Raw genomic sequence first — 25,657 nt, 5'->3', positions numbered from 1 at the left:
GCCAAATAGATTCATTATAAGTCATGTCAGTTGAAGTTTATTATATAGTACTCATATATAATATGCAAGCTGATGGCTGGTCAGGTAATGGAGGGGGTGTACATCTCACCCAGACTACTAAGGTGGGTGAGATGAGAAAACTGAAGAAAGATAACTGTTGTCTGCTGAAGGTTATTTCAGAGTTCCGGTTATTGGGCTGGATTTTTAGGAATGGCACTCAAGATGTCCGACTTTTCAAGTGGACAACAAAAACCTACATGTCGGGTTTTGCTGTCCGCTTGAAAAGTCGGACATCTTTGTGAACGGACAGTTAAGGACAGGCCCCGACTGTAAAAAAACGCACCCGATATCCATTTAAATGAATGCAAAATGTCATGGACACAGCTATTGTCCGATGCTAATGTCCGCACAAGATTTTGAATGTACATTAGCAGCGGACACTAGCTGTCGAACACCGACGGTAGTGTGAACACCCCCTTACTATAAAATAAAGCTCTGAATAAAAGTCTATACTTACACTGAAACCGGAGAAGTCTATGATAACATCATCTTTGGGGGCAATTTCCCTCAGCAAATGGAAATAAGCTTTAGAATCCTGAATTGGAAAAAAAGGACATGGCTAATATGTATATGTACCAACTATCACACCATTACTATAGAATGTAGAAGTCATGGGAAAAGTCAATAAATACACATATACACACAGCATTTATCAAGGGTCTTTGACCCATCAGCTCCTGCCAACTTCTTTCACGGTAACTTTGGATAGCTTATAAAGGTCTGGCAGAGTCAGAGAGATTTGAGCACTTAGACTCTGTGGATTATGTGTCTCGAGAGTCAAGAGTCTCTAAGGCCAGGGCCAAACATTGCAAGAACGTATTGTTTTGGCCGCAGTGAAAACAACGCATCAAAAAGTACCTGAAAAGTGGATAGGATTCTGGATAATCCCATCTACACATTACAAAAAATAAAATCCACAGTGGAAAATGATGCTGTGTTTTTTTCTGCAGTGTTTTTTCCCACAATGTTTGAATTGCATTAGCCAGAATTTCATTCACCTTGCTGGTACTGTAAAATGCAGCATTTTTTTTCCTATTGTGTTTACACAGTAACCAAAAATGGTGCATTTTCGCAATGTGGAGGCTTAGCTTTATTCATTCATAGTTTCGATCCCATTACCCAACTGCCCGCAAAGGTCGGAAGTGGCTGGGAGTATGGAAACAGTTGAGCTAGCTGTTTGATACTATTTCATTACTTCCGTAGGAGTAAATTGGAAATATGCTCTTTTCGTAAGTTACAAGTTACATAAGTTCCACTATGCTATGCATATTCCATAAGTCCCATTAACTTCTATGAAAGGTACAGAAGCAGAGTATATATCAAACTGTACCTTAATATCTTTGCTGAAGTTAGTTATGTTTGGCCACTGAGCGTTAGTCAGGTGGTAATTCACCCAGCGGAGCAGAAGCTCTTCAGGGGACAGTTTCATTAAATCTTCCAGTGTCTCTCCATCATTCAGTAATGCTATCAATGCTAGATAAAAATAGAAAATGTTACAATAAATGATATAACCAAACCTCATACATAAACCCATGACACGCCAGGTGCTAATATGTGGACTTGAGATGTATAAAACACATATATGGAAGCAACTGCTGTATTATTACTATGCTATTTCTGGGTCCTTTTGGGTCTCTTGCCTCTTGAATGCGTTATATTGTAGGCTGTAATGCAGCATCTGTTAAACAGGGTTCCTAGATGTCTTATCTTCTACATTGTCTACCAATACATATTTGGACACCTGTGGTAGACTAGAAAAAAACACATTTATTCCTATTCAATAGTTGGTAGACCCCAGCAGACGCTTCCTTACAGATGGTATTGATCGACACAATATTCCCGGATGCCTGGTGAAACTCCTGGTGTACATGAGCCATCACTTGGGTGCGGTTTCTCTGGCCAGCACTCGTCGCTCTCTATCACCGTTCACCTTCCACTTCATAATCACATAGGCCACTGTCGATTTTGGGTAATTCAGCTCGCTTGCTATGTCCCTTAAAGGGGTTCTATCATTGGAAAAAGGCATTTTTACCTAATCACATCCTTGCATAGCCTTTAGAAAGGCTATTCCACACCTACTTTTTCTATGTAAATTGCCACAGTAGATTTTGAATGAGACCGTTTTTATTCATATGCTAATTAGCTTCTCTGTGCACCTCGGAAGTCTGTTGGTGCACTGTCTCCTGTGTATACAGCACAGATGGCTGCTGACTCCTCCTCCCTGCTCTAATACACAGCAGGGAGAGGAGAGCTGGCTGACAACTTCCTGTGCACCGAGAACCTAATTAGCATATGAATATAAATGGACTTATTCAAACACTACTGAGGCGATTTACATACAAAATGTAGGTGTGGAATAGCCTTTCTAAAGGCTATGCAAGTATGTGATTAGTTAAAAATGACTTTTTCCAATTATAGAACCCCTTTAATGATTAACCATTTCTGTGGTACCCTACAAATACCCCTTTCTCAAAATCGGACAACTCTGCACTTCTATGGGCGAGTGCAGCAGGACACGGACATCTGCGGAGCCTATGTTGCCAATCAGCAACTAGTGTTGTTGATCAGCAACTTGTGGACCGTACATTCAATCAATACGGTCGTGTAAGACCAGCCTAAAGCCTCTGTACAGCCTATGGTTCTGCCCTCCACAGGACATCACTAGATTTACACAATGTGTTTAATGTACAGGGAACAAATGTATTGACCTACCTTCATTCTTGGAGATCTCAATGTCAGCAAACAATCCGGCTTTAATAATCTGCCACAACAGACCCAGGACCAAGTGTGGCTTTCCTTCTTGTAAGTCGTGCACACCAATGTTCACTACTGTACAACCAATGGCAGAGGCTGAATTGAGAGCTAAGTTAATGTTTTCCTAAAGTATTGTGAAAATGAAAACATCATTAACGTTATAAAGTACTAATAGTACAGATGATACATATCTGTAAAGCTTTTATCAGGTTTATCTGCTAATTGTAAAGCTCCTCAGGGGTTAGTGCTGTGGCCTTGCAGCACTGGAGTTCTAGGTTCTAATGCAACCAAGGACTACATCTGCATGGCTTATGTATGTTCTTCCCGTGTTTGCATGGGTATCTTCCGGGTACTCTGGTTTCCTCCCACACTCCAAAGACATATTGATAGGGAATTGTGAGCACCATACTGGGACATTGAGTGATTATGTCTGTAAAGCACTGCAGAATATGATGGCGCTATACAAGTAAGAAAAACTAATAATATGTTTATTATTCTAAAAACTGGATCACCTTGTGGCCTGAGGCTTACCAGGTCCCCATTTAGGTCTACTTTCTGGTCTGTCTCAACACTCAAATGTCAGGAAACGCTCTCTCTGCCATATACTGGATAAGGGGGGGGGGGTCACTACTGTGGTCATTTCCTATGTGTCAAGGTAGGACCAGGAAGAAGAGACCATAGGGGACTTTGGAAGCATCAGAAAGGGACTGGCATACCTACTTCATACTTTAAACCCATTCCAAGACTATTTTTTTATTTGCCCCAGACACCCCCTTTAACATACAGACTATGTAAAAGATGATCATGGACTTACTAAAATAGTGAATGGCGTTAGCTTTGTAGTGTTGATAGCTCTTTCATCAATTGTATCTGGCTGGGACAAGTTTATCATTTTGCTAAATTAAAAATAGAGAAGAAAATATAAAACAGTAAATATTTCATGTGCTATCCAATACTTCTACTATACTATATTACTGTATGTTTATGACATAACACAGTTTAATTACCTCCTTCCATTGGATTCCAATTGATAAAACTCACAGTCTTGTTGCAGATTTTCATAGTGCACAAAGAAAGTAGGAATAAAGCAACATGCTACAAAGTCTGGTGATCTCTAGTGATATGCAGATCACTGGAACTTGTAGCATATTCATTTGTTTTCGCTATGTCTGTCTTACCAACACTAAGTTTTATAGAACTCAAATTGATGCCTTCCATACCAGGCTCAAACTTGCCCACAGGTGAACAGGTGACTACCCGGAGGGCCCCGGAACCAGGTGGATCCCAGTTTCACCTGCTTTGACACAACACACTCACTGTACTTCATTCAGACTAATCATACTGTAGAAACACTGAGCCTGTTCTATATATACTGAATAAAGGACATTATTTAAAATTTGTGTTATGGAATATGGATGTGAATGTGTTACTGTTGCTAGCACACCACAGGACCTGAGTTAGCTATTCCCTGCCAGGGAGAGTTAGAAATTCATTCCCCAATTACTGAATGATTCCCTCCCCCCTTTCAGTTCTTTTATTTCTATGTGTTACAAGGATAAAGTATTTTGCATATAGAATTACATGTTTGAGGAGATGGAAGGAAATTGGAATCCTCCTGCTGTGGTGCACAGGCGAACCCATAGGGGGTGGTAAGAAGACAACATTTGTGTATGTTATTATTCTATCTGCTATGGGTTTTTATATGGCCATAGTTACTGGTGCACATTTTGCTTACTTATGATATAGCCATGTGTGCATTCAAACTGGGCCTTCTTGGTCACCCTATCATTTAGATATTTGGTCACCCTCTGCTAAACTGAATGATATTTGAATAATCTATATTAAAAGATAAGTTTTAAGGGATTGTCTATTTCTAATGTTTATAAAAAGAAAGTCTATAAGTACAACGCATTTCTATTCCTATACACAACACTATTAATATTGCTCAGTCTTTTAATATGTCATGTGCCAAACTAATTGACAAAGAACAAGTCGGCAACCAGGCAAGTGATTAAAAATAGATATCCATCTTGTGTTTCCTATTAGTGCCACAAAGCAAAGAGTGGATGGGTTAACCATGCGAAAAAAATCCATTTTATAAAGGAGATGATAAATTATTAATGCTAAATTTTGACTGAACCAATTGGAGAATGCAACCTTCCATAATTCAATGAAAAGACATCTCTGTGCGGTTCCTACAAAAGGTTGGTATATCAGGTATCCTGCACTGTGTCATACATCATGTTAAAGGGGTTTTCAGACCCAAATTTAGTTTTACCACTGTGACCTATCTATGAGATAGTATGTGATATGTTATGGTCCAACATCCAGACCCGGCATAGATCAGCTGTCTCCAGGTACTGGACGCTGCTAGTGGATGTGTGGCATGGGCAGTACCGCTCCAAGTAATAGGGTGGCACAGCAGCCCCAACTACTGCATAGTGGTGGGTATCTGGGTAACTGCTATGCTGGTCCTATTACTGGCCATCCACCAGCAGTTTCTGGTACCTGGAGGTGATCTGTGCAGGGTCTGGGTGTCAGATCCCAACAGATCACATACTGATGACCTATCTTGTGGATAGCAGGAAGAATCTGTGGAAAAAAATCTATACATTTCATTCTTGTTTTTACTAAGATATGGTTGTGAAATCCTCTGTCTGAACATGCCCTGACAGTTCAGTGGTCAGAGTGGGGTCTTATATCTAACACATGACCAGATTAGATTTATATCCAATGGAAGTGAACTATCTAAGTCCTGAAAAGCATGAGGAATTCATACAGAAGTGTATCGGACAATTATATAACAAAGCATAACATTTCTATTCCTAAAACTAAATACCCGAGTATCTTTACACAACGTTTCACACACAAACCACATGGACTTCTCTCCAGATATAGCCACAGAACTAGTTGGGACTAAAATGTGTAGTCAGCAGATATACAAGCAGATTTCTAATGTGGATTTCACTTCAAATCTGAATTGGATATTTCTGTCACTATCTTTTTTATTTGTATATACCCTACACAAGTACAGAAACCTTCAATAGAAAATGATAGAAGGTGCAGCACTCACCATAATAAAATCCCATCCCTCAATGATGTGAAGAGGCTGTCATTGGAAGGGTCCATGGGCAGAAGGTGCTTGACGTCTGGATCATCTTTTAGAGCTTTATTTATCCAGTTCACAAACGCCACTCTCTCTTCATCTGAAAGAAGCAGCAGAACGGTTATCAGTGACAACATGTAGCAGCGGCTCATACTATGGTAACCCATCCTCACAGCAGCGTAACAAGTATCACCTTCCAGTCGCTGCCTCCGTGTTGTACTCTTACCTGAATAGGAATGCTGCGTTCCCTGGCTGGATATAGCAGAGGTCCCTCCTATTGCTGTGATGCCCTGTCTTTTATTGATTGATTTTCGGAATGTTCTGCTCACATCTTTACTTTTTAGTTCTTGGCATAACTATGACAAAAAAAGACAATTTAAGACATGATGGAGTTGTATGATGGATAGAAATGTTTCTTTTAAGGAAAAAAATGGATACAAATAAAGAATTAGTGTTTTTTCCTCCAGACTTTTACCTTTTCTGACTAGGTTGACCTAAGTTTATCTTCATGGACGCTGTAAAGTTCATTACAGATTTGAGGGCTCTGCCAAATCAACAAACATACCAAACATTTGCCCTCCATGGACTGTGCTGTAAGTAAGCTGTTGTCAAACTACCATATATTAGTTGTGCCTTTCCATCCAGTAAATTGTAGTGCACTATTCCTGCAAGCTGGCCACAAGAAGGAACTCTCCATTGTCCTCAATAGATTTAGCCACTAAACCAATGAGACTTTCATTGTAGGTCCAAATACAGGGTACACCAAAAATCTGTAGCAAAATTAATATGTGTTGCATAGAGATCAAGCTGCTTTTGCTGTGGACTTTACCCCTGCTATACTGAAAGGGGTGAAATCTGTGTTAAACATTTACAACAGAATCTCAGGATAATTTCTAAAGTCTCATCTACTGGCCAAGTACTGTAATCTGCAGCAGGTTTTACCTGTACAAATCTGCATCATTACCATCCTATGTGGTTTGACAAGCAGGCAACATGGCTCAGCATGATGGCTTCCTCCTTGGACTGTAGCTATAGGGGGTGAGAAGGTAGCACTTGCTACTAGTCCCCAAAGTCTGCCCTGTCACATAAAATATACCACTATTCTAAATAGCAAAAGGCAGGTAAGGGTTCCATTACATATTCTGCAATGGGGTCCAGGAAGTTCAAGTTATGCCTCTGCTTCCTCCTGACATTACTTACGGCTAAAAAGTAAGGAAAGAGGACCATACGCATTATATAGCTGTCACTTGCAAGTTGAAACAGATGCTGATTTTATTAAAATAGCGTACAAGGGATAAATGGTGGTCATATACATCTGGCATCAGTATTTCTTAGGTTCTTTTCAACTATCCAGGACCTGTCATATAAAGGCACTCACAACCTTACATTATTCTCCTGTGTTCATACACCAGTGGTGGCCAGCTCTCTTCATTTTGTGGTTTTAAAATCATTACATTATGTTCAGCCAGAATCAGGGCAAGGGACGACGTACCCACATAGCGCTTATACATAGTCAGATTTTTTTAATGTTCCTCTAGCCAAACAATGAATTGTACATTTACATTACTGCAATTTTATTCATGTTATTCTGAATTAAATAGAAGGAAAACTGAACATGTGTCGTTGATATTCTCTAATCCACTGTGCACTAATATAAAATAAGATTTCCTTTACTTAGGGCTCACATGTATTTTGCTGCAGAAACCCATTACCTAAATACTCTGGGTAAAAAATATGCAAATCTATTCTCCAGGATGTAATTAGGAGAACAGTGCCTCTGTATGCTGACCTCTAGAGGGCAGCATACAGAGGCACTGTTCTCCTAATTACATCCTGGAGAATAGATTTGCATATTTTTTACCCAGAATCCCTAGCGGAGCAGGAAGGACTTGTAAGTCTCCGTACGCCTATGTAGGCACACACTCTCCCTAATGTGTATGATTATCTCCTGACCCTAAATACTCTGGTCAAGGAGTAGTTGGTTGGATAGGTCCTTTTCTGTATAGGTCAAGGAGTAGTGACTTATTGGCATTCCTGATGGCATTCAATACCCATGGCACGTGCCTGTAACCCTTTCTCCCCCTATACTATCGTCTGCAATATCACCTTATAGTCACTCACCATAACTCCACTATCTAGTGTCAGGGTCTGGGGTTGCTAGGTGGGGTGGCATAGACACACAAGTCCAGTTTCTTTAGTCCAAAACAATAGTAGAGTTTTATTTTCACTCAAAAAAGGTAGTGCAGCAACAAAAGGAAACAATACAAAAATAAATACCTGCCCGGCTAGGCTCTAACTAAACATAGAATAGGTTACCTCACCTATAATAGCAGAAATCAAAAGCCAGTTGAATCACTCAGGACACAGGTCCAAAAATATGACCTGTTTCTTTGGCTCTCCAGCCAAACTTTGCCCAAGTGTTGTTGCTGGAGCAACTTCTTAAGTCTCCTTGACGAGGAGACTCTCTGCAGCTGAATCGCTGCCAGAACATCCCCTAAGTGTGGAATGGAGAGGGGTGGAATGACATGTCCCACTACCAACCTACCTGCCATTCCTAAAAATCAAGCCCAGTAACCGGAACTTTGAAATAACCCTCAGCAGACAATGGTTATCTGCTGAGAAACATTCTTTCTGGAGTTTCTCATCTCACCCACCTGAGTAGTCTGGGTGAGATGTACACCCCCACCATTACCTGACCAGCCATCGGCTTACACGAGTAATGTTTCTGGTCATATTCTGTCTGAATGTCATATATGAGGGTACTGTATGTTTATATCAGATATTATTTTGCAATGTTTTGCCACAAAATTTTATAATAGCTTCCTAAACCATACACAGTAATATAAAAGTCTCCTGAAAAAAAACAGATGTACAAAATAGAGTATTTATTACTGGTGTACCAATGAGCAGTATGGCAGTCTGAAGACCTAGTGTAGCAGGCAGTTATTCTATGTTCACTTAGGAAACTGGAAAACTAAATGGCAGGAAAAGAAGTGGGCTGTATTCTGTGTAACTACAAGGCTGCGTTCACACGGAGTAACGCGCCGATGAATCTGACATGTAAACACGTGTCAGAGTGAGCACAGTAAAACAGAATCCCATTGACTTCAATGGGTTCTGTCTTACGGGTGCTACCCATTGAACTCAATGGGAGGCTTTTTTACCTATTGCATATCACATTGAAAGCAATAGGTAAAAAAGCCTCCCATTGAATTCAATGGGTAGCGCGCGTAAGACCGAACTCATTGAAGTCAATGGGATTCTGTTTTACTGTGCTCACTCTGACACATGTTTACTTGTCAGAATGAGCGACGCGTTACTCCGTGTGAATGCAACCTCAGGCTGAGACCCCACGTTGCAGAAATACAGCATTGTTTGTTGCAGATTCTGTTGGGTTATTTTTAGTCAAAATCAGAAGTGGATTTAACAGACGGGAAACGTCTAAGTACTTTCTTTAAATTCTCCATTCATTTTCAAGGCACTCCTGGCTCAAAAAACGGCAGCAAAATCTGCAACAAAATCGTTGCGTTTCCGCAATGTGGGGCCTTAGTCTAAACTAGTAAAACAGTGTTGTCAATATTTTTCAATAGTAGAACTGTTCTAAAGTTATTGATCATCATGTTGGCGCTGTGGTTCCGCTAGGGGTACTATGCTGCACATTTGGTGGGATTGTGACGTTCTGCGCCCTTTCTGGGATGCGGTGTTTTCTTTATATTCCAGGGTCAGTGGGCGTTCGGTGGCTGTCTCTCCTCAGCTGGCACTTCTGTCGGTCATCCCTGGCCGTCTGTCGGAGATTAAGAAGGACCTTCTGGGGCACTTTCTCACGGCCGCCAGGGCTGTTATTCCTAGACGCTGGCGCAGCCCTACTCCCCCTTCCATGCTTGACTTCCTCCAGGAGTTCCTTCTTATTCAGCGGATGGAGACTTTGGTGGCGGAGGACTCTCCCGCTTATCCCAAGTTTGAACTTCGATGGCGTCCCTGGGTTATGTTCCGGGAATCGTCTGCCTTCTCTACTGCCTTTTCATGAGTGTCGCTTGGCCGTTTCTTTTCTTTTTCCTTCTTCTCCTTGCTTTTCTTGTCTTATTTGTGGTTTCTCCGTCCCTGTCTTGTGTTTGTTTGCTTGTTTTGTGTCCCTCTCTTATTCCCCTTTTCTTTCTCTTGTTGGGCTGTATTTGGTATGTACGGAGGGGGGTCTTTTTGGCTTCCCTGCCTGCTGATTTGTATGCTCCTGCATTATTGCTCGACTGTATTTCTTTTGTTCGTTCTGTATTTTATTGAAAAATCTTTAATAAAACCCGTTTAAGTATAAAGTTATTGATCAATGGTCACAATGGAAATCATTTGTGCAGGCAGTGCGCTGCAAGCACACGGACCCCTTTATAGTCTATGGGGTCCGTGTGCATTAACTGCACAGTGCTCCTCCTCAACACTCCTCAACTGCACAGCGCTCCTCCTAAACACTCTATTCCTGCTACTCGTGGACTTGGTGACTCTCCTTTAGTCAAATAGTGGTTTCCCCTGAAACAAGCTTTTTTTCCCGTAGACTATAATGGGATTCGATATTCGATCAAGTAGTAGAATATTGAGGCTCTACTCGAAACGAATCTCGAATATATCACTACTCGCTCATCTCTAGAAATAATATAAAACAGTCATAAGCTGTAAAATGTTTTCTCATAATTTATACAAGTGTTATTCTTTTTTCTATAAGGTATTATATTTTAGTAAGCCTTTAATATTTATAGTACACAAATGTAATATTCCTTCACCTTTGCCTTCCCAGCATTTTTTTTTTCCCTATTTGTTTTTTTTTTTTTTTCTATTAATCCACCATAAATACTGCCTGAGGACTTATTGAATAAGGCCAGCCATACACATTAAATTTTAGACTTCTGAAGTGGCAGATTCTGGACTGTCTGCTGTTGGTTCGTCATACATAAACCTAAGACAGTATGCCCCATACTGCCAACCATCAACTAAACTTGTTCAGAACCAAAATCTGTTGAGTTGGATTGCTTTCTACCATCCGTCTGCCATGATCTGTTGTGTATGGGCTAGACTGACAGACCTATGGGAGATTCTTGTATTGTGGACATGTGTTTATACTACTAACAACCTCATTAAGCGTTTGTCATTTGCTGTTTTTAGCACTTCATAAGAATTGAACAACTTTCATATGTTAATTTTCCAAGTGTCTTGGATAGCCAAAACTTGTTCAAAGTTTGTGGTTGTTTATATGTTTGGGACAGTTGGTTGTATGACCAATCAGTCGTAGTTAATTTCAGACTGATGGCAGTCTAGAATCTAAAGTGTATGGCCAGTTTAAAGAGATTAAGACAAAAACTAACTGCTTTGACATTCTCAGACTCTAGGTGGTGCTGTTGGAATTGCATGTTCATAGTGACTAATTCCACATCAAGCTATGCAGTGCAGTTTCTGAACTTTCATTTACAAGCCCTGTACAGTATACAGTATAAATGGTCAATAAATAATATTTATTTCTGTCAGAAATTCCCATTACCTAAGGACAGCATCATAAATACATAAAAAACTAATAGAAATATCTAGAAATTCCAAGGTAGATAAAGTAACAATCAGAAAAGAAGCAATGCTGTATAATCTATTGGACTATCTATCTATCTATCTATCTATCTATCTATCTATCTATCTATCTATCTATCTATCTATCTATCATCTATTTTGCTAGATAGATAGATAGATAGATAGATAGATAGATAGATAGATAGATAGATAGATAGATAGATAGATAGAACCGAAACGTTGTTGTTTGGAATAAACCCACAGTTTTTCTAAATGTTAGAGTGCTGGCAATTTTTCCATTTCTTATCTAGTTTGCTAGCTATACTATATAGTACAAATATACTTGTACTATGTCAGGGGGCATTCATACGGAGTAATGCGTTGCTGATTCTGGCACAATAACTCACGTAAAAATCAGCGCTGCAAAACAGAATCCCATTGAGTTCAATGGGTTCCATATAATTCACGTAACACATTGAAATCAATGGGTTAAAAAGCCTCTAGAGATGAGCGAGTAGTGAAATATTCGATATTTATTTCGAGTAGCCCCTCAATATTCGACTATTCGACCGAATATCGAACCCCATGCCAAATGATGCCAACACCTCTGGAATGCAACTGGGACAGCAGGGGAAGCATGTCTGAGGCATCTAACATGCCCAAGTCCCAGTATTACCCCACTATCACAGCCTATCAACTACACACTCCAAACTCAATAGAACCTCTATGAAAGTGGAAAAATACTTGGAAACCTTCTTTCCTCTACATTAATATGGAGAGAAACACAAATTTAAAGCTAAAGAAACATTAGCATGCTCCCCTTTAAAGGGGCTCTATCAGCAAAATCATGCTGATAGAGCCCCACATATGCATGTATAGGCTATTCAGGCACCGTAAATGTTATATTAAACTACCCCCCGTTTTAAAATAATAACCTAAAAAAGAATGTGCTCTACTTACCGAACGTGCACCCTGGGCGGGCATTCTGGGTGTGTCTTCATCTTCATCCCGCCTCTTCTTCCTCCGATGTCCTCCGGTCCCGTCTTCTTCCAGCGCTCGCGAACGGCCAGTGATAGCCGGGGCGCAGTAGCCGTAGTAGAAACCGCATGCTACTGTGCATGCGCACAGGCCGTTTTTCCATATCAGTGTCCGCGAGCGAGCGCTGGAAGAAGACGGGACCGGAGGACATCGGAGGAAGAAGAGGCGTGGAAGAAGATGAAGACAGACCCAGAATGCCCGCCCAGTGTGCACGATCCGTAAGTAGAGCACATTCTTTTTTAGGTTATTTTTTTAAAACGGGGGGGTAGTTTAATATAACATTACCGATGCCTGAATAGCCTTTTTAAAGGCTATGCACGCATATGTGGGGCTCTATCAGCATGATTTTGCTGATAGAGCCCCTTTAAATCACATTGCCTATGACAACCACAGATGGCATAAGCAATGGGAAATCCAACGGCCCCCTCCCTTAACTGCAGTGTTCGGGAAAATACTTTAGAAAAATATTTTAAATACAAAATACTTATGACTGAAGTATTTTAAATACAAATATTAAATACTACTTCAAAAGTATTTTAAAAATACTAAAATACTTATAAAAAATTAGTAAATATAAAAATTTAATAAAAACAAAAAATGGAACAATTGAACATAGGCTAAAAGAAGCTAATTTAATGTATTTCATGACATATTCATACAGTAATATATTCCTGATCGGATACTTTTTAAAAAAACAAGTAAATAACATGTTAAAAACGTAGAAATTGTTAGTTCTTATCATTAATAAATTAACAAGTTAACGCAGCGTGGGCGAGATTCTCGGCAATTCTCGTGAATCTCAGGACACGTGAGAAAATTCTTTGAACGTATTTTACTTGTTTTAAAAAAGGATATTAATTTAGTTTTTTATATTTTATATAATTAGATTTAATTTTTAATTTGAAATCGGCTTTTTATTTAAATTTTTAATAGTGTGGTAAAAAATAAATCGTCCAAAAAAAAAGGAAAAGGCTTTTATCACTTTCAACTCACGCACCCCTAAACCGTATGTCCAGTTTTAAAAATTTGCGTTGGGGTTTGTAAAATAAAAACCAAACCATGATGTAATTAAATAACTTACCCTTAAGTGCTTAAGGAAGTTGGCTGTTGAGTTTATTTGACCCGTGATGAACTTGTTTGGACAGGCCTTGCAGTAAGCGTACAGTTTTTGTTCTGCCCCTCCGCTTCGGATTTAGTCTTATTAATTATATGCCACATGCCAGTTTGCATAATCCTGTATATATGCTGCAGCCACAATATACAGGTCACCGCCCCTATTTACACATTTAAAAAAAAACCTGAAAAACTAGTACAGCATGTGTGCAGGTTTAATAGCAGAGAACTACACCTCCCAGCATTTACCTTGATCCAAGCTCTCACAACTACTCATGCACTACTCAGCATACTGGTGACCTCATTTTAGGTCCTTCATGCACAAGGATGGATTAACCCTTTCCCGCCAATGGCATTTTTTGATTTTCGTTTTTCGTTTTTGACTCCCCTCCTTCTAAACCCCATAACTTTTTTATTTCTCCGCTTCCAGAGCCATATGAGATCTTAATTTTTGCGGGACAAATTTTTCTTCATGATGCCACCATTAATTATTCTATATAATGTACTGGGAAGCAGGAAAAAAATTCAGAATGGGGTGGATTTGAAGAAAAAATGCATTTCTGCGACTTTCTTACGGGCTTTGGTTTTACGGCGTTCACTGTGCAGCCAAAATGACCTGTCCCCTGTATTCTGTGTTTCGGTACGGTTCCAGGGATATCAAATTTATATGGTTTTATTTACATTTTGACCCCTTAAAAAAAATCCAAAACTGTGTTAAAAAATTTTTTTTTCTAAAAGTCGCCATATTCCGACGGCCGTAACTTTTTTATACGTCAGTGTACGGGGATGCATAGGGTGTCTTTTTTTGCGGGGCCGGGTGTACTTTTTAGTTCTACCATTTTCAGGAAATGTTATTGCTTTGATCACTTTTTATTCAAATTTTTATCAGAATCAAAACAGTGAAAATACGGCGGTTTGGCACTTTTGACTATTTTTCCCGCTACGGCGTTTACCGAACAGGAAAAATATTTTTATAGATTTGTAGAGCGGGCGATTTCGGACGCGGGTATACCTAACATGTATATGTTTCACAGTTTTTAACTACTTTTATATATGTTCTAGGGAAAGGGGGGTGATTTGAACTTTTAATACTTTTTATATTTTTTTATATTTTTTTTTACTTTTTTTTTAAATTTTTTTTTTTTGCATTTATTAGACCCCCTAGGGGTGTTGAACCCCAGGGGGTCTGATCACTAATGCAATGCATTACAATGCTAATGCATTGCAATGCATTGCAAAAAATCATCCTTTCTTTTGCAGGCTGCATAGACCAGCCTGCAAAAGAGAGAATTTGCAGACAAGCCTGGGAGCCTTGTAAAGGCTCCCGGCTGTCATGGCTATGTGATGTCGGCAAAATGACCGTGGCGCCGAAGGGGTTAATGCCTCCAATCGGTCCGGGGACCAATCGGAGGCAATAGAGCCGGTTGTCTACTGCTTAAAGCAGTAGACACCCAGCGGCTATGGCGGCCGCCCGGCTCCCGGGCGATCGCCATAGTTACAGACCCGACATGTGCCGTACTATTACGGCGCATGTCGGGAAGGGGTTAAAAGTATCATGTGCCCCGGGCTGTTGAGAAATCTCGCCTCCCCCCACTCATGTCAAAGACCCTGTTACGAAATAAAGCCCTATAGTGGTCACAATATCATGTCCCGTAGGAGCCTTCCACACAGTATAATGTCCCTCAGTGGAACCTCCACACAGTGTAATGGGCCACATACAAAAGGTTAACCAACAAGTTTGCGTTCCAAAAATTTCAGGTTTGACCAAACATGACATTTTTGGTGTTCGTCACCCACAAACTATTTTTATACTTTGGGATCTCTTGAGATCCCCGAGTATAATAAGGGGAGGCCCAGAGGTGAGTAAACATAACAAACAGTGTTAAACACCTTCCCTGGGGTCCGGCTGATCCTGTCCTCTTCTGGTTTCCTGAATGACATCAGGGACCACTGAGGTGTGTGACTGGGCCTCTACAATCAAGCAAGTCACACTGCCATAACAACGTTTGCATCTGTGCACCATTGTGCCAGCATAGCCCCTGTGACTGCTGAGGTCCAATCACAAGCCTCAGCGGACCCTGCCCATCATTCAGGAGGCTTGAAGAGGCCCAAAAGAGAGCCCAGAGGAGTTGGGTAACTGTGTTTTTTATGTTTACTCATCTCCCCTGGGTTTCCGTTTATTATACTCAGGAGTTTGAAGTGACCCCAGTATGTTAATTATACCTAGAGTAACACTATTATACTATATACACTGCTCAAAAAATAAAGGGAACACTCAAATAACACATCCTAGATCTGAATGAATGAAATACTCTCATTGAATACTTAGTTCTGTACAAAGTTGAATGTGATGACAACAAAATCACATTAAAAGCATCAATGGAAATCAAATTTATTAACCAATGGATGCTTGGATTTAGAGTCGTCCCCCCAAATTAAAGTGGAAAAACACACTACAGGCTGATCCAACTTTGATGTAATGTCCTTAAAACCTCCTGATGAGGTTGCGGATGGTCTCCTGAGGGATCTCCTCCCAGACCTGAACTAAAGCAACTGCCAACTCCTGGACAGTCTGCGGTGCAACTTGACGTTGGTGGATGGAGCAAGACATGATGTCCCAGATGTGTTCAATCAGATTCATATCTGGGAAACAGGCGGGCCAGTCCATAGCTTCAATGCCTTTATCTTGCAGGAACTGCTGACACACTCCAGCCACATGAGATCTGGCATTGTCCTACATTAGGAGGAACCCAAGGCCAACCACACCAGCATATGGTCTCACAAGGGGTCTGAGGATCTTATCTCGGTACCTAATGGCAGTCAGGCTACCTCTGGCGAGCACATGGAGGGCTGTCCAGCCCTCCAAAGAAATGCCACCCCACACCATTAATGACCACTACCAAAACGGTCATGCTGAAAGATCTTGAAGACAGCAGATCCTTCTCCACTGCGTCTACAGACTCTGTTAAGTCTGTCACATGTGCTCAGTGTGAATCTGCTTTCATCTGTGAAGAGCACAGGGCACCAGTGGCGAAGTCGCCAATCTTGGTGTTCTGTGGCAAATGCCAAGCGTCCTGCACAGTGTTGGGCTGTGTCACAACCCCCATCTGTGGCCCTCATACCATCCTCATGGAGTCAGTTTCTCACCATTTGCGTAGACACATGCACATTTGTGGCCTGCTGGAGGTCATTTTACAGGGCTCTGGCAGTGCTCCTCCTGTTCCTACTTGCACAAAGGCGGAGGTAGCGGTCCTGCTTCTGGGCTGTTGCCTTCCTACGGCCCCCTCCACATTTCCTGGTGTACTGGCCTGTCTCCTGGTAGCGCCTCCAGCCTCTGGACACTACGCTGACAGACACAGCAATCCTTCTTGCCACAGCTTGCATTGATGTGCCATCCTGGATGAGCTGCACTACCTGAGCCACTTGTGTGGGTTGTAGAGTCCATCTCATGCTACCACGAGTGTGAAAGCACAACCAACATTCAAAAGTGACCAAAACATCAGCCAGAAAGCATTGGTAATGAGATGTGGCCTGTGGTCCCCACCTGCAGAACCCTCCTTTATTGAATGTGTCTCGATAATTGCCAATAATTTCCATCTGTTGTCTATTCCATTTACACAATAGCATGTGAAATTGATTGTGAATCAGTGCTGCTTGGAGTTACATTGTGTTGCTTAAGTGTTCCCTTTATTTTTTTGAGCAGTGTAATTATAATCGAGGAAAACTCTGCAGACTTTCTGTGAAAAACGCTGCCTTGTTCGCAGCGTTTTTGACTTCAATTCACTGTATAGGGCCTTAGCCTTAAACTACATTCTGTTTTTCTGTTCCTATGACGAACCTGAAAATCGTAATAAGAGTGAGGATGTGAATTGTAGCCAACTACACGAACACGCTGCGCCCAGTACGGTCGTGTATATACAGTTCTCTATACCAAAATGGCGCTCGGACACGCGCAGTACCTCTCTGAAGTGAGCGGAACTCAGCATGCCCGAGATTTGAAATGCAGGAGCGCGATCTGGCCGGAAGAACATCCGGGGAGGAGGAGGAGGGCAGACGGAGCACAAGCAATGGAGGGGTGTGAAAAGAGGTATGACGTGTGGGGGGGAGGGGGGTACTTGGAGGCCCTGGGGAACGCCCAGGGTGCTTCGTGTGCTCATTTACATAAAGTAATTAACCAGGATTACAAAGGAGCGGCAGGGAGAATCGAGAAAAAGAAAGTAGTAGTAGAAAACCTTTTTACAGGCTATCCAGGAATGTCTTTATCTCAAAACCAATGACACCAATGACAGACTCCCTTTAAATTACTACATGCAGATAACTCACCGCAACAAACTCCTCAAAATCTATCTTCCCATCTTTATTTCGGTCAGCTGCTGCAAATATTTTCTCTATGATCTCTCGCACCCGGTAGCCAGGCAGGGGGAGATTGGCTTCTTTGAACAAATCTTGGAGTTCATAGTCATTGATGTATCCACTGCTGTCAGCATCTGCAGTAAGAAAAAACACAGTGTTGCAGCAGGGTGAGTGATGTTGTACTGTAAAACTAATATTAGAAAAACACAAAAAAACAGTTAATGAAAAGTTTTTTTTACTAGAAATCATAAAACCTAAATAGAGTGAACAAGTGATGACAATCCTGAAAGGTATGTATTTTATTACACATTCTCCATTGTTCTACATATCCAGCTATTGCAGTAGTATGTCATTCATTCTGTAAACTTTGCCCCTAAAGCCATGCACTCAATCAACTGTAGAAGCTCGCTAGGCAACACATGATACAATTTAGTTACCTAATTATACAATTTGGTTAAATATAAACAATATTTACAGCCACTATATAAATGGACTGCAAATTTAGCTCCACCCACTTCTAAATTGACACCGCCCATTCCATCCATTTCTCTTAGTGCTCCCGACACAATAACCCTAATATTATATGCCCCCACATTATAATGTTCTCCTAAAAATAGACTCCACACCAAGTCTCTCTCCTGGTGCCCCCATAGTTTAAAGCCCCCCTCCAGCTGCCCCAGTTAAATGTCACTCTCCAACTGCTCCATAGTTTAAAGTTTCCCTATGGCTGCCCCAGTTTAAACTAGGGGCAACTAGAGGGGGGACATGAAACTGGGGTAGCTGAAGAAGAGGGACATTAAACTGTGAGGTCAGCTGGTGTGGGACATTAAACCGTGGGGGCAACTAGAGGGGGATATCAAACTGTGAAGGCAACTGGAGGGGGACATTAAACTGGGGGCAACTAGAGGTGGACATTAATGACCCCTACAGCTAAGACACGACCGTCTGGGAGAAAAGTCGGGAGAAGACGCCCACAGCAGAATGGTTTCAAGCCATAGCTTCAATTTAAAGGGATTCTACCATTAAACTACTTTTATTTCTAATTACCACTTCGGAATAGCCTTAAGAAAGCCTATTCGTCTCCTACCTTTAGACGTGGTCTCCGTCGCGCCGTTCCGTAGAAATACCAGTTTTAACCGGTATGCAAATGAGCTCTCCGCAGCAATGAGGGCGGGCCCCAGCGCTGAAAGGCCGATGAGCGCATTCCCATTGCTGCCCGAGAGCTCTTTCCTGCGCCGCCTCCTTCTTCTGCTGCAGCAACTCCGCCTCTTCTGGCTTCTCTTGCTCTTGTAGTTCTATAGAGGAGGATAGAGAGGCCACCCCAAAATGGCCGCCGGGTCCTGTATTGAACTGCAAGAGCGGCTACCCAAAAATGGCCAGCGGCCATTTTTGGGTAGCCGTTCTTGCAGTTCAATACAGGAGCCGGCCGGCAGCCATTTTGGGGTAGCCGCTCTTGCAGTTCAATACAGGTGCTGGCCGGTGGCCATTTTGTGGTGGCCTCTCTATGCTCCTGTATAGAACTACAAGAGCAAGAGAAGCCAGAAGAGGCGGAGTTGCTGCAGAAGAAGGAGGCGGCGCAGGAAAGAGCTCTGGGCAGCAATGAGGACGCGCTCATCGGTGTTTCAGCGCTGGGGCCCGCCCTCATTGCTGCGGAGAGCTCATTTGCATACCGGTTAAAACCGGTATTTCTACGGAACGGAACGGCGGAGACCACGTCTAAAGGTAGGAGACGAATAGGCTTTCTTAAGGCTATTCTGACGTGTTCATTAGAAAAAAAAGGTAGTTTAATGGTAGAATCCCTTTAACATGGCAAATGGATTTAATCTCTCTCTTGATCACCTTCCAGAAGGGACTAATTTTGGGGCACATGACCCAGATGTGGGAGAGAGATCCCTTGGAGAATCAACATCAATCAGATGAATTCTCCGGACGCAGATGAGTTGAATCCGGGACATACCTTTTGCCGACTGGGACCACAAGACACGACCCAGAAATATATATATATATATATATATATATATATATATATATATACATAGTGAGAAGGTGACAGGCAGAGTGCTAGAGTCCAGATATATCAGCCCCAGGTTTCTGACATATGAGTGGTCCAGGGCGGATCTGAGGTAGGCCTCAGCCCAGGTGTATATCCAAGGCTCATAATAGGGGCAGAAAAAAGCTGCCGATCCTACATTCCAGTGGAGGTCCGTGGAGTGAAAGGAGGTGTATGGTTCTGTTCTGTGGACAAATGTCTGATTTCCCATCTATGGCTGTAAAGGTGCAATCACCCTTATTAAAGTCAATGAGAGATCCAGAAAGAGTTAGGGTGCATATCCACACTGCCACAGCTGCATGCAGCACACGATGATCAGATGATTACTATAGATTGTAAGCCCTCGCAGGCAGGGCCCTCTACCCCACTGTTCCAGTCAGTCACTGTTAGTATTATATCTACCTGTATATTTTGTGTATTGTATGTAAACCCCCGAATGTAAAGCACCATGGAATTAATGGTGCTATATAAATAAACAATAATAATTAGTATTATTAATTGGGTGCTAACAGGAGCTGTGTGCACCCTGGGTAAAGGCAACATGCATCCATAGGGGGTGCCCAAAATAAGAAAAAAATACCCAGTGTCATCGGTGAACTGTGTCTGATGATTGTGGTTACAGTACCAGAATCACACCATGAACAATAATGGCCCATTTTTTTCCAATCCTGAACAAATCTTATAACTAAAGGCTTATTCACATGACGGTGAAGAAAGTCTGTTTGATGGCTGTTTTTGCAACATCCATCGCGCAGACATTTTGGGAACACATTGATTTAACAAGTCTTTTTTTTTGACTGACCGTTTTTATTGGCAGTCAAAAAACTGACATGCTGTATCTTGGTCCGTTTTCATGAACACACGAACCCCGAATAAATCAATTGTTTGTTTTTAACTAATGTAAAACCGAATGATGTCCGTTTTACATTAGTTAAAAACAGATCAGGCTAAGTTCATATCTGCACTTGGTTTTCTGTTCACCCGCAGACGCAGCGCTGCACCTCCCACGAGGCGACCTGTAGCGACCGCTTCAGGCGGCGCTATGCCAGGGCCTCATGGAGGGCGGCATTTTTGCTTACCTAAGCCAGTCCAGGACAAGCTGTCCTGGACTGGCTTAGCATCGAGCGGTGGATTGGGGAGGCCACTGGAGCAGCGCTGCGCCAGCTGCCTCCCCTCACGCTCAGGCAGAGAGCAGGTCCTCTACGTGCCTGCTCTCTGCCTGCGAACGCAGCTAAGCCCCGCCCCCTTAGCTTAGCCCCGCACCTTCATTCAGTCACGCCCATCCGCCCCGCCCCCTCCTCGGGGGGGGGGGGGGCGGCTTTCTGTCGTTCGCCTCGGGCGGCGAAAGGGGCAGGTTCACCCCTGCGCAGACCCCATAGACTATAATGGACCCCACCGGGTTTCTGCCCGATTTCCAAAAAATGTGGAGAGAAATGCTTGCAAGACTTTTATCTCTGCAGTTTGCTGTTCTGAAAGACTGACAGATGCAGACAGCGTATCGTCTATTTGCATATATTACCACTCACTGCAATGTTATAGTTGTTACTGTTGTAAATGGAACATAGAGTCCGTGGATAAAGAGCAGATGTGATGTCCTTGTTGAGGACATTGATACTCCATTGATACTCTGTCAGTCCAAGGCCCCACGAAAACCTGGAGATGGCCCTGCAGCCTAACTCATTTGAATGAGGATGAATTGCATGGAAAAGAATGACACTTTATTTTCCTAATCCCAGGCATCTTCAAAGGATCCATAACATGAGTGATGGATCTGTTTCGTAACATATCCTAATGGAAGATATTAGGAATCAGATTTTCATCAGGTTTTTGTTTCTATCACTGGATAGAATAGCACAGGGGTGATGAAAACCTAGTGAACTGAACATCACACCTGTATGAACGGAAAACTAACATTTATTCTCTTTCTGTGCGGTGGTGAGTTAAAGTAGTTACTTCATGCAGATGTCAGGACAGTCACGTTAATATTATAGAGCTTGTCCTATATCTTTTACTACCAGATATCTGCTCAAAGTACAATGTACGACTCCTGACTCTTCCATAAAAGGAATTGTTTCTTCACCAGTCAAAAAAATTATCTTCCTGCAGCTTAGAAAATATCTGCCATTTGTTGTTACATGATAAATACATTATCTATAGGCATGATGCAGGACACACTATTAAGCAAAACTGTCATATTAAAAATGCAGCCGAATGTTATAGAGCAGGAGGAGCAGATTGATATATAGTTTTGTGGAAACAGATGTAGTACACTAGAAATTGAATTGACATCTGTGCTCATTCTGAGCTTAGGAGTCCAGTGGGCGGTCCTACTCAGTGATTCACAGCCTTCCTTAAAAGTGATTCAGCATCACTTCCACTTTATTGATAAATCTGCCAGGAGTCCATTAGAAAACTAGGAAGCGAGAGGATAAGGACAAATACTTTGCACACTTCTAGGACATGAATTTTATTAGACACAAAATGTACCGTATATACATAACAAGCCTCCTGTTTGCTAGATAGGCTTTTCTTGTTAAATTTCCATCTGGCTCTTACAGGAAGGTGTTCTGGGCGGAGGTGCTCTGATGTTTATTATGTGTTGCATCTATCCACCTTAGATACGAGTCCTGCCTTTATTTGGACATAAGCTTACTAGGACATTGATTAATGTCGACAGTGACAAGGGTCCACCCAGAAACCTCTGGAATGTCAATTATGGGATATATTTACTACAGCAGCAGTATAATCTCTGTTAGTCGTAACATGAGGATTGTTCTGAGCTCTGCAATACTTTCCCTACAGCCTATTCACTTATCAAGCCTATAGTCAGGCTACACTTAATGATATTCTCTCTGATGTTTTATAGCTGTAAATATACATTAGGCTAGGTTAATAATATACCGTAATGCATTTTATTTATATAGCACCAACATATTCTGCAGCACTGTACAATTTGTAGGGTTCAAGTACAGACAGAAAAGATAAATTACATAGAAATAGTCAATTCACACAATGAAACTGAGGGCCCTGCTCGCAAAAGCTTACCATCTATGAGGTAGAGGGGGTGACACAAGAGGTAGCAGGGGCAGCATCTGAGGTAGCATTGCTTAAACAATGGTCAGACAATTTTGTAATAGAGATTACTGTCATTTCATTAGACAAACATAAAACCGTATGAGCTGTCACCAGTCATGTCCTTTAACGTGCAGCTAGTGCCTGGACATATAAAGTATATCATATCATGTAGGGTAATGTGGGGGCATGAATAGAGGAGGGTTTGTTTTAGGGATTCAACTATGGAAGAGTTTACATTAGGAATTGTGATAGGCCTGTCTGAAAAGATGTGTGTTCAGTTTGCGCTTGAAGCTGTAGAAATTGGGAGTTAATCTGATTGTCCGGGATAGAGCATTCCAGAGAAGTGGTGCAACTCAGGATAAGTCTTGTATACAAGTGTGGGAAGCTCTGATAATAGAGGATGTAAGTGTTAGGTCATTGAGTGAACGGAGAGCACGGGTTGGGCGGTAGACAGAGATGAGGGAGGAAATGTAGGGAGGTGCAGCATTATGGAGAGCCTTGTGGATGAGGGGGATAACTTTAAATTGTATTCTGTAATGAATAGGCTGCCATTGTAGTGATTGGCACAGGCCAGAGGCATTGCTGTAGCGTCTAGACTGATAGATGAGCTGTATTCAGAATAGATTATAGAGGGGAGCATTTAGGAAGGGTAACACCGATTAGAAAGGAGTTACAGTATCGAGGCAAGAGTGGATTTGGGCTACAATAAGTGTCTTTAATGTATCTCTGGTAAGGAAAGGATGTAAAGACGTATTCTGGAGATGTTTTTGATGTTCAGATGACACAAGCGTGCAAGTGATTGGATATGGGGGGGGGGTGAAGGAAAGGTCTGAGTCAAACACAACCCTGAGGAAGTAGGCATGCTGCCTAGGAGTTATGATAGTAATGCCAGAGACTGCAATGGATATATCAGGAACAGATGTGTTAGATGGTGGAAACAGCAGTAGTTCAGTCTTTGAGAGATTCAGTTTCAGATAGAATAAAGATAACATAATATTTGAGACAGCAGAGAGACACTCACTGGTGTTCTGTATTAGTGCAGGGGTGACGTCACAGGAAGATGTGTATAATTGGGTGTCATCAGCATAAAGAACTTACCAAGCCAAATCTGGTGATGGTTTGTCCAATGAGGGCTGTGTAGAGAGAGAAGATCAGGGGTCTAGGACCGAGCCCTGAGGAACCCCGATGGCAAGGGAAAGAAACAGAGCCCAGAAATGAAACACTGAAAGTGCGGTCTGAGAGGTAAGAGGAGAACCAGGAGAGCGCAGTGTCCTTGAGGCCGACTGAGCGGAGCATAGTGAGGAGGAGTTGGTGGTTAAGAGTGTCAATTGTTGCTGAAAGATCCAGAAGAATATGAAGAGAACAGTCACCATTGGATTTAACCATCAGGGATCATTGGAGAATTTTGTGAGGGCCGCTTCAGTAGAGTGCAGAGCGCGGAAACCAGATTTTAAGGAGTCAATTAAAGAGTTAGCAGAGAGATAGCAGATTAAATGAGAATAGACCAAGCGTTCGAAGATTTTAGAGATAAAGGGGAGTTTAGAAATGGTTCGATAGTTAGCAGTATAAGATGGGTCCAGGGAGGTTCACACTACAGTTCGGCTTTATGTTTTTCATGTCATGTCATGGCAGAGGTGAGAGGCAGACTCCACACACCTAAATGGTGGTTCTCTCCCTATGGATAACGATATCCCCTCAACCCCATCTAATCTCTCACTTCTGCCAGATCAGTCCTCTCTGTGCCAAGCTGATGTTAAAGGGAGCGCCCTCTATTGGATCTTTTGACTGAGACTCTGTCTTCCTAATTACATCATGGAAGATAGACTTGCACATTCTCAGTCAGTGCCCTCTATCGGTGTGCATACATGAGGCACTGGCATCTTAATTACATCATGGTAGTCAGATTTGCATATTCTTCCCATGTTCCTTTGCACAGTGGAGCGTTCATGGTTTAATAAGACTCCACACACCTAAATGGTGGTTCTCTCCCTATGGAGTGATGATATCCCCTCAACCCTATCTAAGCCTCTCACCTCTGCCAGATCAGTCCTCTCTGTGCCAAGTTGATGAGATGCAAATACATCGAAACAGCTACCTTGGCTGAGGGACTGTATCTGGTAAAATCCCAACATCATTGCAAACAAAGGCCTCTGAGAAGGTCGGCATGATGTTAAAGGGAGCGCCCTCTATTGGATGTTTTGACTGAGACTCTGTCTTCCTAATTACATCATGGAAGTTAGAGTTGCACATTCTCAGTCAGCGCCCTCTATTTCTGTGCATACTTGAGGCACTGGCATCCTAATTACATCATGGTAGTCAGATTTGCATGTTCTTCCCATGTTTTCATTTGTACAGACTCACAGTCAACTAATGTCCAAGAAAAATGGCCATGTGTATCAGTGAAAGTGTGGTCTGAAAGATAAAAGGAGAACCTGGAGAAATGCCCTTTTGACACTGAAGAGCTACGGTATCGGCACCGATAGCTCTTCAGTGGGGGCACAGAACGGGAAAGCCAATAGTGTGCTGAATTCAGTGCATTGCCGGCTTTCAAGCAGTGTATTACACCG

At 42.0% G+C, this 25,657-nt stretch overlaps 1 protein-coding gene across 1 annotated transcript in view; it reads right to left on the bottom strand.

Moving 5' to 3' along the window:
• PLS1 (plastin 1) overlaps window positions 1-25,657 on the bottom strand; it is a 72,846-nt gene that overhangs the window by 35,916 nt on the left and 11,273 nt on the right. The window contains exons 3-9 of the mRNA XM_075268849.1: window positions 17,936-18,099; window positions 6,147-6,276; window positions 5,888-6,020; window positions 3,629-3,710; window positions 2,773-2,938; window positions 1,391-1,533; window positions 518-595 (exon numbers count right to left, since the gene is read on the bottom strand). Of these exons, the coding sequence (XP_075124950.1) occupies window positions 518-595; window positions 1,391-1,533; window positions 2,773-2,938; window positions 3,629-3,710; window positions 5,888-6,020; window positions 6,147-6,276; window positions 17,936-18,099 (896 nt within the window). The remainder of the gene's footprint in view (window positions 1-517; window positions 596-1,390; window positions 1,534-2,772; window positions 2,939-3,628; window positions 3,711-5,887; window positions 6,021-6,146; window positions 6,277-17,935; window positions 18,100-25,657) is intronic.

This window comes from Leptodactylus fuscus, chromosome 3 (genome assembly GCF_031893055.1).
Source record: "Leptodactylus fuscus isolate aLepFus1 chromosome 3, aLepFus1.hap2, whole genome shotgun sequence".
In the NCBI taxonomy this organism is placed as follows: domain Eukaryota; kingdom Metazoa; phylum Chordata; class Amphibia; order Anura; family Leptodactylidae; genus Leptodactylus; species Leptodactylus fuscus.
Note: the sequence above shows the minus strand (reverse complement) of the source record. Positions and strands in the feature narration are given on the sequence as shown.